Source organism: Sturnira hondurensis, unplaced genomic scaffold (genome assembly GCF_014824575.4).
Source record: "Sturnira hondurensis isolate 20B ecotype Veracruz unplaced genomic scaffold, ASM1482457v3 Scaffold0021354, whole genome shotgun sequence".
Lineage (NCBI taxonomy): Eukaryota > Metazoa > Chordata > Mammalia > Chiroptera > Phyllostomidae > Sturnira > Sturnira hondurensis.
In genome coordinates this window covers 4,729,777-4,748,289 of record NW_028093985.1, presented here as the reverse complement: position 1 = coordinate 4,748,289, position 18,513 = coordinate 4,729,777, and the positions used below count along the sequence as shown (strand labels likewise).

Here is an 18,513-nt window from a genome sequence, read left to right as displayed (position 1 = left end):
ACTGAGGCCTACCACAATGATGTATATGCAGAAGGGGATTTAACAATTATCCAAGAGGGTACAAGCCCCTTTCATGCATGCTTCTCTGAAGGGACCATGGGGAGCTGGAGGGATGACACACTTCCTGTTCCCCCTGGGTTACAGAGCCCAGAAGGCTGCTTGGCTTAAGCCACACAGGACAAGAAAGAAGGCCCTTTTGTCATTTTCTCTTTCCAGCCAACAGCAACAACAGTCATCCTTTACTGACTGTCTTCCACAGCCCGCAGTCTTCTAGGCTCTTCTATTTAACTCACAATCCCTATGGGAGAAGCATTATCATCTCCATGTGCACACAGGGCGCTGGGTAGAGAAGTGGAGCAAAACATGCAAGGTCACACAGCTGGTTAGAGGGAGAGCCACGGTTTGCACCCAGCTGTGCTTCACTGCAAAGCCCCACCCTCTACCACACGAGTATTCCCTTTCTGGTTGTAGCAGGGTATGCAACAGACCAGTGTTTCGGTGGAAGAGTTGTCCTCCCTCACAATCCATCATGCAATTATATTTATACAACTTGATTCCTCGAGTATGACATTAATAAAAGCAAGCAAGACACATATACACACACTACATATTATGTATAGGCATGTATGGAGGGGCAAGGGTGGCTACCTGCCGGAGTACCAGAAGGGGCTCCCCAATACTGCTCCTATAACATGTGCTCTGGAAGCGCAGCCCTCACTGAGCAACGGAGGCGTACCTGGATAGGATCCTGCGTCAGTCTCATGGGCCCAATGCGTACCTCCGCAGGAGAAACCTGCTAAATAAAGGACAGCACATGAGATGTGTCGAGTCTGAAGCTACAAGAATTGACAAATTCTTCCTCACACAGGAACACACGCCACTTTGCAGAGGATCCAGTTCATTGATCTGGAGTCAGTTTACAAAATGCTATGTACAAACAATCCTGGTTTTATAAAATACATAACATTTATATGCACTAAAAACTGCTAGGAGATTATATCCCCCAAATCCTAACTTAGGGGATTTTCAGGTTATTTTTCACGTTAAGTTCATAGATTGTTACAATAAGCACGTACTGTTTTATGGAAGAAAGCAACTCAACTCGGTAACGACTTAGGCAGCACCTACCACATGCTGGGAGCCATGCTCGGCTGTTATTCTGAAATTTCAAAACACTAAAAATTTCTCCCAAATGTGAAAGATGAAGCATTTCTATGTCTTAAGAGGTGTTCCTATATTTAGATCTTATTTTTCTTATCTTCATGTTTTAGTATGGGGAATACACAGCTTACTCTTACCCATATTTACCAAGAAAAAATTATTCACTTCCATTGTATCTCCTCAGATAAACACCACACAGCGACCACCAGAGACTAAACCGCGCCCCGCGACTCTAGGAATGAGCTAAGATGCTCACTTGCCAGCACCTTCCAACTGCCTTTGGCTGCAAGCACAAAGCCAGCGGGTGCACTTTTAATCACTGTACTTGGACGTCTAAAAATGACTTTTCTCTCAATAATTGGATTGAAGAACTTGGCCTCACATCTGTGAATCCAGTTCTGTTTTTCTCTGAGAGGCTGCAGTCATTTTGCCACAACCTGGAAGGTTATCCTGCACTCAACACATGTCGCTGGCCTGCCAGCCAGACAGGACGCCTCGGGCAATTCACAGGACCACAGACACCGCAATGGCCCAAGAGCCAGAAGGGGCTCAATCAGTTAAAGCACAAACAGGAAAACCAGCACTTTCTTTATACTTTGCAAGACTAAAAATTTCACCTTTCTCCTTTCTCTCTCTTTCCCCATGCTTAACTCCTGATGGTGTGAATTTTCTCCAACACATCACCACAAGTTGCGGGCACTCTTTTCATTCTTTTCCTCTGTAAGGTTGATAAGCCCCACTGCACCCCAGCATCATCTGGGAAGAAACAAGACTGGGGGGCTTTGGCCTCTCATCAAAGTGGCCAGCAGAAAACTTGGAGAGCCCACTGATGCCACTCATCTGAGGCTCTGGTGCTGTGAGGGGTTCACAGGTGGGCCAAGCGGGGCTCTCCTGCTCTGCTCAGCAAGGGGGCCTTCTGATGACAGCGGGTCCTTCCAGCAGCCCTGGTGCAACTAAAACCAACTGGGGGCCTCGAGTTCCTAAGCCCCTGGACCAGTGACAAGTTCCTTCCATGTTTCCCTGCTGTCTTCAGGTAAAAGCGACAGGCTCAAGCTGAGTGCCTGCCTCACTCTCAGGCTTCTTTTCTCTAAGCAAAGCAAAGTCCTGCAAGGTGTTTGTGCTGATGCCAGCGCTGGTGTGCACTTGCGGGCATGGGAGTCACCCCACCGGGAGAGGGCCTGTCGCCAGGCCTCCTGTGTCACTGCGCCTCTGCCCCCCTCCCAGCTCTGCCCTAAACACAGTTTTTATTGTCAGAAAGAGACACTCTCCTTCAAAAGAAGTGCAACTGCCAGCATTTTATTAAACTAAAAATTAATGATTAATAAGTGAAACCAACTTGATGCAGTAAGGTAAATCTGATCGATAATCTGAGGTATCTTTTTCATTTCGCCGTGCTCTCTCTTGGGTTCACTGCATCCCCAACACAGAAGCCGCTCCAATGAGACCACCCGTCAGTGGCTTCTCCAGCAAAACTGGATCCCATAGGAATCACCCAGGGGAAGAAAATAAACAAAATAAGAAATCAATAAGAGCTTAAAAGGAATAAAGTAAGAAGTAACTCACTTTGGAAGGCCGAGTCTGGGACAAAGATCCCTGCTAGAAGGGCCCAGGCTGTCCAAAAAATAGCCCTAATTCACACCTAACCCAGGCAGCCCTGTGTACTTTGTAGGCCACCAACATGTGCACAGGTGGTTACACAGGCCACCTTAAACTCTGCCAGCAGGACACCTCATGGAGCTGTGAACCCCCCAAGCCCCCCTTCTGTCCCAAGCATTGTGCTAGGCACTTTCACACAAGTGATCTTACTGGGAAACAGGCAATGGCCACTGAGGGACAGTGTGGAATCTGAAAGGCAACACCCAGTCTAGAAGACTTTTTTCTGCCAGAAGACAGGAAGGACCCACTTTCTCCACAGCCACGATAGCTCCCTGCCTGGCAGAGCCCAGGAGAGGAACCACAGGGCTGGTGGCCCCTCACTAAGACCCCTGCCCCTCCCCTTCTACCGGTCTCCTCCCAGCCCCACCTCCACTGCCAGCCGGGGGCCTCGGTTTATACCAGGTCCTCTAGTCTGACCACGTCCTCCTTCATGTCTCTTGGCTTGCCTTTTCCTTCCTAGTCTGTGCTCCAGTCCTCTGACCTTGGCTTCTGTGTCCCAGGAAGGACAATTATCCCTGAAGCCTGGAACCTCTCCTCACTGGCTGTGAGGGCTGGCGCAAGGCAGTGACCAACGAAGGAAATTCTGTAGCGGGTATATTCACAGACTGCAGTTGTCAGAGCACTTTCGGACACAGGCGTCTTATTGCCTGCATTTCACCAATTTGTAAGAGCCAATTATGAAGAGAAACAGGAGACCATTTACTGATGTCTGTGTAGCCAAGCCAAGAGTCGCTCCTTCAAAGAGCGAACTTTGAGCAACTGCAGATGCACAGACCCTCAATTAGTATATTAGCTCTGATTCCAGGAAGGGACCAAGTTGGCCAAGAACACAGGAGCAAGAAGGGAGTGGGGCACAGGGAATACAGTTCCACATCCGAGAGGAACGGGGGACGGGACGACGGTGTGGAGAGAGACCACACGGCTTTCACAGCAGCCGAGTGAGGAAGGACTGCTGGCCGGCGGTGCAGTGCTAACAGTCCAACAGTCAGTGTGTCAGATACTTGTGTGTACCTGGTAACACACACACATACATGTATACATGCAGCAGGGCCACCAATTCACATCCAGGCTCTTTAAGGGGAGAAGAGTCCTTTTTTGTAGCATTTGCTAATTCTGTGGTGTGAATACTTTCACCTTAGCCGATCTCAAGCTGGCAATATAGGCCCATGAGTGTGCAGTGGGGAATATAGCTTCTCATGCAGAGGGTCTATGAGGGGCAAATTTCTTCAGTTTTTGTTGATCTGCAAATGTCTATCACTTGCTTTCGGTGGATAATTTAGCAAGATACAGAACTCTGGTTGATACATATTTTCCCTCAGAAGTTGAGAGAAAGAAGATAATAATTCTGGTTTTTGAAAGTGGGAGGATTAAGGGAGGCTTTGAGCAGACAAGTGGGTCATGGAGACTAGGAAGATGCAGAGACCGGGCTGGGGGAGGAAACGTCGGGCTTCAGGAACAACATGAGCAATGGCACGGAGGGAAGGGCACGCAGGTACCGCGGGGAGGAAACAAGATCTGGGGGAGCTGGATTAGCGAACGCCAGAGTGAGGCCGGGCGCGCTGGGGTCAGCTGCGTGGCGAGATCCGTAGACACTCCCTTTTTATTCTGTAGCTCCAACCAAATGCTGGGTTTTTTAAAATATTTTATTTATTTTTAGAGAGAGAGGAAGGGAAGGAGAAAGTGGGAGAGAAACATCAATGTGTGGTTCCATCTCATGTATCCCCTACTGGGGACCTGGCCTGCAACCCAGGCATGTGCCCTGACTGGGAATTGAACCAGTGATGCTTTGCTTCACAGGCCCGCGCTCAATCCACTGAGCTACACCAGCCAGGGCCAAATGCTGGGTTTTGAGCAGAGGACTAACAGGATTTATGACCAGGGGGAAATCAAACACTTGGTTTGCCTACTTTCTGTGTAGACAGTAACAGATTTAGCAAAAACAAAACAGACACTGCTGTGAGTGGGAACTACAGAGTGAAAGCAAGTCGGGAAAATATATCTCAATGATGAAGAAAAGATTACCTAAAACCTACAGAGCTTGGCTTCATTTCAATGGAGAAGAAATGGCAAGATGAAAACCAGCTAGTGCGGGGCGGGGCGGGGGGGGGGGGGCTCGGCTGAGAGAGACAAAATCTCAGGAGGAAGGAGTCAGGTACCCGTTCAGGTGGCCTAGCTCCCCTGTCACTGCTCGCATTCTCTGGTGGTGAGCACCACAGCCCTCAGGACTTTCCGCTTCAGGAATTCCGTTACACGACTTGGCTGGAGTTTGAGCTTCCCTCAATTCAGGAAGAAGTGAGATTCCAGGGAGAAAAGTGGTCCCCTGGTAAGCCCCTCCTACCCCATCTGCTCAGCACACCTCGCCCACATGTCCCTATCTCTGAAGGCAGTGTGAGCTCAGCGGCACCCCTGCAGGACGGACGCCTGTCCTCAGCCAACTCCTGAAATTCACGGGGATGACTTTGTCACTTGTTTGCAAGCTTTCTCCTCCGCAAGACTAAGTTTCTCGAGGACGCAGACTCTTTTTCACAATCTTATCCCCAGCATCTAGAAGATGCTGAAAAAAAAATGCTGGTGCGCCACAAATAAATGGAATTAAATTAAACTGCCTAAGAGGACACAGATTTTATATAACAGAGGCATGAAGGAGCCTTCGTTTCTCCTGGGGCCCAGGGCACTGCTCTTGCGTCATGCTCCAAAACTTACAGAATTCAGACGGCACTGCCCACCTTTGTGTTATGGGGTTCTGGACTCCATTCTGATTTTGCAAAACAGATGATCCAGTACAGCAATCCCTGCTCGAGTCCTGGTAGCCAGTCTGTCCCACTGCTAACAGGGCGGCCACGAGGACCAAGAAGGGAAAGGGAGGGCGTGCACGTGTGCTTTGCAGGGGTGGGTGGGGGGAGTTGTTCCATAATTTCCAGCTTCCAACAACCAGCTTCCAACAACAAGCTGGAAGCCTGGATCTCCCCCACTTCAACCACTTCTCCTTTGGAACCCTGCCCCACCAACCTGCAGCACTGAATGCTCACACACAGAGCTCAGGCAAACCTGACTGCAACAGAAGGGGAATCCACTGTAAAGTTCATTTTTCACTCACAGACGGGGCCAGCTGTGGGCTCAGGAATAGGCCTTTTAATGCCCTTAATCAACTCTGCTTGCTGCCTTGTTAGCTACAACCTTAAAATGATATTTTAATTATCTTGGGATGTCCCCTGTCCACCCTTCATTCCCAAACCAAATTTCTTTCTTTAATCCTCTGAGCTCTGGGTGAGCAAAGGTTGTATTTGACTTTTGCCTTTTTAATGGACCCGTGCCTGCCCTCTGCCTTCCCATGCAATGGGCCTTAGCACCGGCCACAAGGCTGGACATCTCTGGCTCATCCTGGTCTCCGCTTCCCAGGCCCCCTGCCCTTGGCACATCCAGACTGCTTCCTCTGTCTCTTGTCAGCCATGGCCCCACCCAGGGAGTCCGCTCTGCCCTCACTTCATGCCGGCCTCAGGCCCTCACCTGCTGTGATTCTGGCCACTCTCTATGCCTCCAGGCAGTTCAATGCCCTGACCTTTCAGTGCCCAGCAGGTGGTCCTGAACCTCCTGCTTCCCATGCTCTGACCCAGAAGCCCTATATATCTGGGGGACTTCTAAAATGTCAGTGCCAGGGTCCTATTTCAAACCAACAGATTCGGAATCTGTAAGGATGGGGCCCAGGCACCAGCATTTTTACATCTCCTCAGGCGCAGCCAGGGCTGAAAACCACCGGTCAATTCTTTGCAGTAGACATGTCTGTTAATATCAGACTCTGTTACACATTCATTTACTCAACAAATATCAACAGAGCAACTCACCCAGTGAAAGGCAGCCAAACCCCTCAGCCTGAGCTGTCACACCTGCACCCAGATACTGCGGGACTTTTTCCAGATTCTCCCTCCAAAAACACAAGATTGTCACTTAGTCCAGAGGAAGATACAGTCCTTCTCATTTGATGAAGTATTCCCCCCACAGAGTATCCCTGAATTAGAGTCAAAATAAGTAAAACATGTCTTGTATAGTCTTTTTGGGTTATGTGCTCACCACCCCACCATACACGAAGATTGCTCGTATCCATGAGACACGGGGTGACGCAGCCCCGAACTCTGTGTTTCATGTCCTGCTGTTTAAACCATCACAGCAATTTGGCGGCATGATTTCTTTTATCACATAAATACAGACATGCAAATATCTACTCATCAAAATACAAACATAAAAGATCAACTTGATTTTAGAGTTTAAAACTCCTATTCACCAAAAACAATCTCAAAAGCATAAAACTCTTAAAAAAAAAAAAAAAGATAGTGTCAGCCCAAGAAATGCTACTCTAAAATACAGAAACCAACAAGTGCTAGTTCCCAGAACATATAACAAAACCTTCAAAAAGCCAATAAAAAGACAACCAAGATGAAAACTGGGCAAAATTTAAAAAAATAAATTCACAGAAGAGGAAATGCAAGTATAAAGAAATGCCCTGCCTTTAGTTATCAGGCAAACAAAAATTTCAAACTATTAGCTATTAAGGAGGCATTCACATGAGCATTTGCAGCATAGTTATAACCAAAATTTGGAAACAGTCGAACCCATAATCTATGAACATCCATCACCAGAAAAACTAATATATGAAGGAACAGCCCCACAATGGAATAGTATACAACAAAAACAAATCAACTAGAGCTACCCATTCAAAATAATCTCACAAACATCAAATAAAAAAGTTGAAAATACATACATGCCTTAGAATGCTACTTAAAGTTTTAAAATATTGAAGACAAAGGTAGTTTAGCACTATAACAGTAGAAAGAAATGCTTATAAATTCCCAGGCGAGGCAAGTGGGTCTGCTGCTGGGGGGAGGGTGCGGCCAGGGAGGGAGACACCGGGCTGCATGTCTTGCTCCCGGATCTACTGCTTTAAGCAGTGAGTAGTAAGTACACAGGTGTTTACCGAGTTACTCTCTCTGGTTTGTTGTGTATCTGAAATAACGCAAAGTAAATATAAAACGTATTTCATTTTCTTGAAAAAAGCCCATTTTCTACGATTGGGTTGACACTAATTGAGCAATGGCTACTACATATTGCACATATACTGGGTTGGTCAAATAATATTACAACGGCTCTAATAGCACCTGTCATTAACTTCATTTGAAACAATTTTGTTATTGTAACAGCTGTTGTATCAGCGTGCATTTTAAAAAGACATCCAAATTAGTGAATTTTTGTGCATTCATTTTGATATGGAAGATGGGAGAGAACATGCAACATTTTTGGCATATTATGCTTTATTATTTCAAGAAAGGCAAAAATGCCATTGAAACATGAAGAGATTTGAGCAGTGTTCAGACAAGGTGCTGTGACTGATCCAATCTGTTAAAAGTGGTTTGTGAAGTTTCTTGGTACTATTAACATTTTAGCCAAATAATTCTTTGCTGTGGGCTGTCTTATGCTTTGGAAGATGTTTAGTGCCCCCCCCCTTGGGCCTCTACCCACTAGAAGTCAATAGTGGGAGACAGCTGACATCCTCAAAATATCCAAATCAATAATGTTATTAGAGAAAATGATAAACGTGTCTTTTATTTTATGGAAAAAAATGTAATGGACTTTTTGGCCAATCCAGTACCATTTTCTCTAACAAAGTCTTTATTGGGTAAAATAAAATGCTACATTTAAACTTCCTCGGAAGACGGACTGTTTCCCCTGAAACTTGGTAAAATGAAATCCTAAAAAACTGGGCTGGGACCCAGGAGACTTTGCTCAAGATGACGAACTGTCCTGCACCTCAGTATGGCAGAAGTTTGGGGAACCCGCCCCACATGTCATCTCATGGCACAGTCACAGCAGTCCTACTTCCTCACAGCTACAGAGGCTGCACCTTACAAAAGGTTGAGTGACTTGCCTGAGAGGCTGGCGTTGAGATTGAAGCCCAGACCGTTCTTACTTGGAAGGCTGTGCTCTTTACATATTCACTTACACCTCAATTTGTTCCAGAAAGGTCTTAAGATGGTGCACAAAGAGACCTTAAGTAAAAGTTTTCACATGACTTCTTAGTGAAAGAGCTGGCTGAGGAATAATGAGCACAGGGAACATGAAGTGAGGGCGGAGGCCGATGTGCACCTCGGTGGCAGCAAATGCAGTCAGCTCCCGGGAAAGGGGGAGAGGCTGCTCTCAGCCACCCCGTGCACCCAACAACGATGGGCTTCCCAGCACTGTGTCTCACCGTGGCCCCACACACGCCCTCCCCTCCATCCCCAGTCACCATTGGTGACAAGGCTGTTCTTCATTAAGAAATACAGGGTCCAGCAGAAGTCACACCTGCTTAGTGTGGTTGGTGGGGTAGTAATATGGGTGTAATAATTTATAGTTTTACTTTGAATATTTCACCTGAAATGTCATGTGGTGTGCTCGAGTGTGACAGTGTTATATTACATAATTACATGCTTATGAGTTTGTAATAAAAGGGGAGTTATTTTTGCTGGACCCTGTATTATTACTACACTCAGTGAGCATCACTGGGCAAGTGGGAGAGAGGATGACACATCCTACTGTGCCTGGAAAACAATGTGTGGGAAAGAAGAGGCCATCCTCTGGCACTGCAGTGGCAATTAAAAGTCAACACAGGGACCCCCTGTGCCGCACCACTCCGAGCTCCAGCCTTCACACCTAGTACTCAGTCCAGGGCACCCCCCCATGCCCACAGATCACGCTCCGCCCGCCCCGTTCCTGCCCGTCTCTGTATCCAGAACTCAACAGCTTCGAAGAGGCACGTTCTGTCCATCACCTCCCCTGATCTTCCCGTCCTCTTAGGCTTGAGAGAAGATGGTGACAGAGAAGGACAAAGGATTTTGCTTCCCCCCACGCGCCGGAGAAAAACCAGGCTGATCTGCGGAGGAGCTCAGCGGATAGCCAACAGGGACCCAGTACATAGGAAGGTAGGACTCCAGAAAGTGTAGTGGACACTGAATGACCAGAGGTTGAGGAGAGGAGATGACTGCAGATCAACAAGCTACGAGGGAACAGTGCAGAGGCTGCAGGCCCTCCTGCCAGGCCGTGCCAGGGCCCGCCAGTCTGCCTTGGTCTCTGGGAGCCAAGGGCGGGCACCAACGACCCTGGGAGAGAGCCAGTCATCAGCACCCTCCCTATCCGGCAGGGTGCGGATTGAAAAACACCAGGAGAGATCAGTTTGCCTGTAGTGGCAGAGAGAGAGGAGTGGGCATTAGGGAGCAAACCAGAGAGCTCTGATAACCTGTGGAGTCAGGCTGTGGTTGCCAGCTTGGGAGAACTGAGAGTCGCTAGTGCATTCCCTATAGCACTGGGCCTAAACTGGGTCTGCCACAGACTCTGGGAGCCGCGGGCTGCCAGCAAGGCCCCTGGAAGAGAGCCAGTCATCAGTTCCCTCCTTACCCAGCCGGGGGCAGACTGAAAAACGCTGGGAGTCAGGCCATGGTTGCTGACTTGGGAGAATTGTGAGTTGCCCTGTGTGTTCTGCCATAGCACTGGGAAAGGTCTGCGCCTAAGCCTGCGAGACCAGGAAAGCCTGGCTAGGAGCGCGCACCCTCACGCCATGCCAGGGCTGGGAAGCCTGGGGGAAAATCTGCTCTCAGTGGGGCGCTGGAGAGTGGCGCCAGTCTGGATCTTGGGAGGACACTGGTGAGGCCAGGTGAGTTCACCGGGAAGTGAGGAAGGCCACACTAATAGCCCCTCAAGCTGCTGCAGCCTGTGAGACCAGAAGAAAAGGTTTGACCAGCTGGAAACCAACAAGAGGAGTAGGTGGAAGCGGAGAACACCAAGATACCTGCAGGAGACCGCACCACTGAATTTCACAGGTATCCTACCACAGAACTTCACACCATAAACCCAGGGAACCAGAACAGATCACTTTAAGAAGCTGAGGCCAACAAGAAGAGTATCCCAAACAATGGGAAGACAAAGAAACAATCCCCAAATGAAAGAAAAGGAGGAAGTCTCAGAAAGAATGTTAGATGAAATAGAGGCAAGCCAACTATCAGATATTGAATTCAAAGCACTGGTTATCAGGAAATTCAAAGACTTTACAACAAACTACCAGAAACTACAGGGGAGCTACAATGAACTCTCCACAAACTACATCAACATGGAAAAGGAAATAGAAACCATCAGCAAAGGGCAAGAGGAAATGAAGAATACAATTTCTGAACTTAAGAACACAGCAGAAGATATGAAAAGTAGGATCGATGAGGCAGAAGACCACATAAGCGAGCTAGAGGACAGAGTAGAAAGAATCTCCCAGACAGAGCAAGTAAAGGAAAAGAGAATCAGAAAGAATGAGGAGGGATTAAGAGAAATGCAAGACAATACAAAATGTAATAATATCCAAATAATAGGAATACCAGAAGGAGAAGGAGAAGAACTAGGGATAGAAAACCTATTTGAAAGAGTAATAACGGAAAATTTTCCTAATTTGATAAGAGAAGAAGTCACACGAATCCAGGAATCACAGAGAGTCCCAGGCAGGTGGAACCCAAAGAGGCCTACTGCAAGACACATCATCATTAAAATGGCAAAACTCCAAGACAAAGAGAGAATCCTAAAGGCAGCAAGGGAGAATAAGGAAGTAACATACAAGGGAGCCCCAATAAGGCTGGCTATTGACTTCTCAATGGAAACATTCCAAGCAAGAAGAGAATGGCAAGAAATATTCCAAGTAATGAGAACCAGAGGCCTACAACCAAGGCTACTTTACCCAGCAAGGCTCTCAATCAAGATAGAAGGCCAAATAAAGAGCTTCCAAGACAAAAGAAGTTTAAAAGAATACACCTCCACCAAACCAGCTCTACAAGAATTACTAAAAGGGCTGCCTTAAGGAAAGGAAGGAAAAGAGACAGATGGAGAGGAACACAGGTACATAAATGGCAATGAATAAGTACCTTTCAATAATAACCTTAAATGTAAATGGATTAAATGCTCTAATCAAAAGACATAGAATAGCTGAACGGTTAAGAAAGCATGATCCACACATATGCTGCCTACAAGAGACCCACCTCAGGTCAAAAGACCACCACAGACTAAAAGTGAAAGGCTGGAAACAAATTTTCCAAGCAAATGGACAAGAAAAAAAAAGCCAGGGTAGCAATTCTCATATCAGACAAAATAGACTTCAAAAAAAGGGCCATAAAGAGAGACCCAGAAGGTCACTTCATATTACTCAAGGGAAGAATCCACCAAGAAGACATTAACATCGTAAATATATATGCACCCAACATAGGAGCACCCAAATATATAAAGAAAATCCTACAGGACCTCAAGAAAGATATTGACAGCAACACAATTATAGTAGGGGATTTTAACACCCCACTGTCAAAAATGGACAGATCTTCCAAACAAAATATCAACAAAGAGATAGCAGCGTTAAACGACACCCCAGATGAAATGGACCTAATTCATATATATAGAGCCCTTCATCCCAAAGAAGCTAAATGCACATTCTTTTCAAGTGCCCATGGAACTTTTTCAAAGATAGACCACATGATAGGACACAAAACAAGACTCAACAAATTTAGGAAAATAGAAATCATACCAAGCATTTTCTCTGATCGCAAGGGACTGAAATTGGAAACTAACCCCACAGGAAAAAACCCAAAATACTCAAAATCATGGAGACTGAATGGTATGGTATTAAACAACAAATGGGTCAAGATTGAAATTAGGGAAGAAATCAAAAAACTTCTCGAAACTAATGAAAATGAACTCACAACAACCCAAAATTTATGGGACACTGCGAAGGCAGTCCTGAGAGGGAAGTTCATAGTGATACCGGCCCACCTTAAAAAGACAGAAACATTTCAAACAAACAACCTAACCCAACACCTGCAAGAACTCGAGGAACAACAACAAAGACAGCCCAGAGCAAGTAGAAGGAAGGAAACAACCAAGATCAGAGCAGACCTAAATGACATAGAGACTAAAAGCACAATGCTAAGGATCAATGGATTCAGAAGTTGGTTTTTTGAAAAGATAAGCAAAATAGATAAGCCTTTAAGTAGGCTCATCAAGAAAAGAAGAGAGGACCTAAATAAACACAATCAGAAATGAAAGAGGAGAGATTACAACTGATACCACAGAAATAGAAGGGATTTTAAGAAATTACTATGCAGAACTGTATGCCAAGAAATTTGAAAACCTAGGTGAAATGGACAAATTTCTAGAAAAATATAATCTTCCAAAACTCAACAAAAAAAAAGAAGCAGAAAACCTGAACAGACCAATAACAGCAGATGAAATTGAAGCAGTAACCAAAAAATTCCCATCACACAAAAGCCCTGGACCAGATGGTTTCACAGGAGAATTCTACAAAGCTTTTAAGGAAGAGCTAACCCCTATTCTTCACAGACTATTCCAAAAAATCCAAAAGAAGGGAAAACTCCCAAACTCTTTTTATGAAGCCAGCATCATCCTAATTCCAAAGCCAGATAGAGACACAACAAAGAAAGAAAACTTCAGGCCAATATCGCTGATGAACATAGACACTAAAATCCTCAATAAAATATTGGCAAATTGCATCCAACAATACATCAAAAAGATCATACACCACGACCAAGTGGGATTCATCCCAGGGATGCAAGAATGGTTCAATATTCATTCATAAATCAGTAAATGTAATACATCACATAAACAAAAGCAAAGACAAAAACCACATGATATCAATAGATGCAGAAAAAGCTTTTAATAAGGTACAACACCCATTTATGATAAAGGCACTCAGAAAAATGAGACTAGAGGGAGCATTCCTCAATATAATAAAGGCCACATATGAAAGACCTACAGCCAACATCATACTCAATGGGCAAACACTAAAAGCTTTTCCACTAAGATCAGGAACAAGACAAGGTTGTCCATTTTCACCACTTATATTCAATATAGTATTGTAAGTTCTAGCGCCGCAGCGATCAGACAAGAAAAGGAAATAAAAGGCATCCAAATTGGAAAGGAGGAAACAAAACTGTCACTGTTTGCAGATGACATGATAGTGTACATGGAAAAGCCTACAGCCTCTACCAAAAAACTGCTCAACCTAATAAATGAATTTGGCAAAACAGTGGACTACAAAGTCAATACCCAGAAATCAAAGGCATTTTGTATACTAACAATGAAACAGCAGAAGCAGAAATCAAGAAAAAAATCCCATTCAATATAGCAAAAACAAAAAATAAAATATCTGGGAATAAACCTAACCAAGGAGGTTAAAGACCTGTATGCAGAAAACTACACAACACTGAAGAAAGAAATCAAGGAAGACACAAACAAATGGAAACATATACCGTGCTCATGGACTGGAAGAATTACCATCATCAAAATGTCCATACTACCCAAAGCAATTTACAGATTCAATGGAATACCTATTAAAGTTCCAATGGCATATTTCACAGACATAGAACAAACACTTCAACAATTTATATGGAACCATAAATGACCCTGAATAGCAGCCACAATTTTGAGAAAGAAGAACAAAGTAGAAGGGATCACAATACCTGATATCAAACTGTATTACAAGGCCACTGTAATCAAATCAGCCTGGTACTGGCATAAAAACAGGCACATAGACCAATGGAATAGAACAGAGAGCCCAGAAATAAACCCAACTCTCTACAGTCAATTAATATTTGACAAAGGGGGCAGTAACATAAAATGGAGTAAAGATAGTCTCTTCAACAAATGGTGTTGGGAGAACTGGACAGCTACATGAAAAAAAAAAAGAAATTCGAGCACCAACTTACACCATACACCAAAATTAATTCAAGGTGGATAAAAGACTTAAAATATAAGCCATGAAACCATTAAAGCCGTAGAGGAGAACATTGGCAAGAAAATCTCAGATATTCCACGAAGCAATATTTTGACTGATACGTCACCTAGAGCAAGGGACATAAAGGAAAGAATAAACAAATGGGATCTCATCAAAATTAAAAGCTTCTGCATGGCTAAGGAAAACAGTATCAAGATAAAAGGAGAAGCAACTGTTTGGGAAAACATATTTGCCAATGATACCTCAGACAAAGGTTTAATCTCCAAAAATATACAAAGAACTCACATGACTCCACTCAAAGAAGACGAGCAGCCCAACTAAAAAATGGGCAAAGGACTTGAACAGACACTTCTCCAAGGAGGACATACAGAGGATCCAGAGACATATGAAAAGATGCTCAATATCACTAGCTATCAGAGAGATGCAAATTAAAACCACAATGAGATACCACTTTACACCAGTCAGAATGGCTATTATAAACAAAGAAACAAACAACAAGTGCTGGAGAGGTTGTGGGGAGAATGGGGACCCTAGTCCACCGTTGGTGGGATTGCAGACTGGTACAACCACTATGGAAAACAGTATGGAATTTTCTAAGAAAACTAAAAATTAACGTGCCTTTTGACCCAGCAATTCCACTGATATATTCTAAGAACCCCGAAGCACCAATCCAAAAGAACCTATGCACCCCGACGTTCATAGCAGCACAATTTACGATAACCAAGAGTTGGAAGCAACCTAGATGCCCACTGGTCAATGACTGGATCAAAAAACTATGGTACATTTACACAATGGAATTCTACGCTGCAGAAAGGAAGAAGGAGCTCCTACCTTTTGCAACATTATGGATGGAACTGGAAAGCATTATGCTGAGTGAAATAAGCCAGGTGGTGAAAGACAAATACCATATGATATCACCGTTAACAGGAATCTAAACAACAAAACAAACAAGCAAGCAAAATATGACCAAAGACACTGAAATACGGAACAGGCTGGCAGGGTCCAGAGGGGAGAGGGGAGAGGGGAGAGGGGAGAGGGGAGAGGGGTGCGGGAAGAGAATCACAGGGAAAAAGGGGAAAAACTCACACGAACAAGTATAAAGGACACATGGACAATAACTAAGGTGGGGGGTAGAAATGGGAGGGAGGTGGGGAGCACGGGGGGCAGGGCTGGGAATATAAGACAGAAAACTGTACTTGAACAAGAATTAAATTAAAAAATATTTTTAAAAAAGTCAACACAGAAAACATCCAGATGCCATCAGATTCAAACCCAGAAAATGGGGCCAGCATAGTCTACTGCAGAAACCATCCCCTTCCCATAAATCAGATGAAAGAGAACTGTTTACACAGTAGTCATTTCATCTACAGGCATGAGAAAAGAGCTCAGCCTAATACCTATTACACATTAAAATGGAAAGAGAAAAAGTAGTCTAGAATACAATCTATGATTGGTGAGTACCTGAAGGAGGCCTTAGAGAGCATTATCTTTACAGGAAAAACAAAACAAAATCCTATCTGTATCTCAATATTATGATTATTTCAAAAGGCTTTACATCATACACGAAATGCAAGGCTAAAGACATGATGCTTTCACAAACAACAATTCAGCCAGTGTCACTGGGCCCAGAGTGTGTAAAAAGAACACCATTCCCAGATTCCAAAGGTCAAATCCAGAGTCTGACTTAGACAGCAGGGGAATTCAAAGGCAACCGCAAAACATGACATCCCTCAACTAACTTCCTTCCTGTTATTAGGGGTATTACCAATAATAGAAACTGCCAGACTTCAAGCATTTAAAATTGCATTGTACAATAAAGGACAAGCAAGAACAGTTGATTTTTGATTACTCAGGAGGCAAATATCCAGACTGCAGAAAAACCTAAGCATTGCGGATGCTCCTCCATCCTGCTCCATTCTTTCTCCTTAACATTAAATGAAGAAGAGAGAAAAATGGGGAAGGATGATAGTCAAATCAGTCAATTCTGCCACATGGTCAGCAAGCAGTTCTGGTAAATAGATTTCTTGGGCAAGGAGACAGAAACCATCTGCTAAAAATGAGTTTGAGATTTCCTGTGGATTTCAATTATCCATGCTGCCTCTGCCCTCAATTTTATCATTGATAAACTAGAGCTGCCTTCGAGAACCAATAGCTAAATGTCTTCCCTGCTTGGCTCCAGGAAAATCCCACATTCGGTCCGTGGTGACCCTGAAACAGCTCTGGCCTTTCAGCCACATCTAGTACCACACCGAAAATTCAACCAAGCCAGTTTTCCTGACTCTGGTGTGTCGGGGCCACACACACACAGGTGAACAGCAACCATCAATCTGAGTCCACAGATCACGTGGACCTCAGGGGTTAGGAATCAGCCTCAAGAAACGATTCCCATTTAAAACTAATCCCATTTTGCCCTGGCCGGTGTGGCTCAACTGAGTGATGTGTTACAAAATGAAAGGTCGCGGAACTGATTCCTGGTCAGGGCATGTGCTGAGGGTGTGGGTTCAGTCCCCAGTTGGGGTGCATACAAAAGGCAACCAATCGATGTTTCTCTTCCTCTCTTTCTCCCTCCCCTCCCCTTTCTCTAAAATAAATAAATAAACCAACAAATAAATATAAATAAAAACTAATCCCATTTCAACAAATCTCACTTGAAAGTAACTCAGGGGAAAGAAACTGGAAAATGCAAATGCCTTCCTTTTGAAAGGAATTTTACTTACTGAGTAAAAACAATTATTTCCAAACCATTATTCCTAAAAAGTACAGTTCACATGCTAAGGATGTAAAACCTAAGTGAAGCCCTATACAACTAAAACCTCAACATTTACAGATGCTTGGCACACACAGCACTGCCCGAGACCAGCGGGGCTCACCCCAGGAGGTATCCCCAGGGGCCTGAGAGCCTTCCCCCTTACCTAACAAAGGTGCACACATGGCCAGCAAGTCGCCACTGCACCCTGGCCTTCTGGGTCCACCGTGGCTTACTTCGAAAGCCAGCGTGACAACTCCCACAATCTGATTTCTTCTTTTTAACAATTACTGTTAGTTAATATTTAGGGAAGAGAATATGGGAGCACCAGGAGGGTGAGGGCGGCTTCTTTAAGGGCATGTGTCTGAGCTGCAGAATGGCTCCCAACACAGCCCCTCCTCCCTCCTCCCAGAAACTCAGAGAGTTAGGAAAGTGTACAGAATACATGTGTCCACTGTAGAAGAGAAGATGGAAATAAGAAAACTCCCAAGCACAGCAAAAGACTGAGTCCCAAAAGTCCATTTTCTTCTTCAACCAAAGTACATTTCCTTCAGAAAGCGACTCAAACTCACATCCTATCTGGGATCCTCTTCCATCCTCCTCTTCTCTTCACCAGAAAACTGGCTAAATTGCCTCCCCTCCCACAGTGGAATGGGAAGTGAGAGCTCTTTCTTTTTTCTTGCTCTAAATGCAGGGGTGTCCAACCTTTTGGCGTCTCTGGGCCACACTAGAAGAAGAAGAGTTGTCTTGGGCCACACATTAAATACACAAACACTAACAAAAACTGATGACAAAGACAAGGTTTTAAGTAAATTTACGATTCTGTGTTGGGCCGCATTCATAGCCATCATGGGCCGCGTGCAGCCTGTGAGCAGCGGGTTTACTCCTGTGGCAAAGCTTGCCCCGCTTGCTCATTCTGACGAGCCTCACACCCTCCCCTCTCTGTACTCAAGGCATTAAAATACCTTCATCAGACAGCACAGCGTTCTGCAATTAATTCAATGGTGGTGGTTAGCAATAAGCCAGAGGCACCTGCAGTGTGAACTCAGGCGAGATGCGTCTGCACCACCTGGGAATTCAGGCATACTTCTAGGAAATTTCACCAGAGATGTAACGATGGCATTTTCATAAAATCCAACATTCTAAAAAC

The 18,513-nt window shown here is 44.8% G+C and overlaps 1 protein-coding gene across 4 annotated transcripts in view; it reads right to left on the bottom strand.

Moving 5' to 3' along the window:
* The window catches only part of PDE8B (phosphodiesterase 8B), a 226,777-nt gene that overhangs the window by 108,815 nt on the left and 99,449 nt on the right, over window positions 1-18,513 (bottom strand). For 2 of the 4 annotated variants that reach the window (XM_037032023.1, XM_037032019.1), the window contains exon 2: window positions 737-796. In XM_037032023.1, the coding sequence (XP_036887918.1) occupies window positions 737-796 (60 nt within the window). The remainder of the gene's footprint in view (window positions 1-736; window positions 797-18,513) is intronic. The other 2 variants (XM_037032022.1, XM_037032021.1) reach the window with 1 other exon arrangement.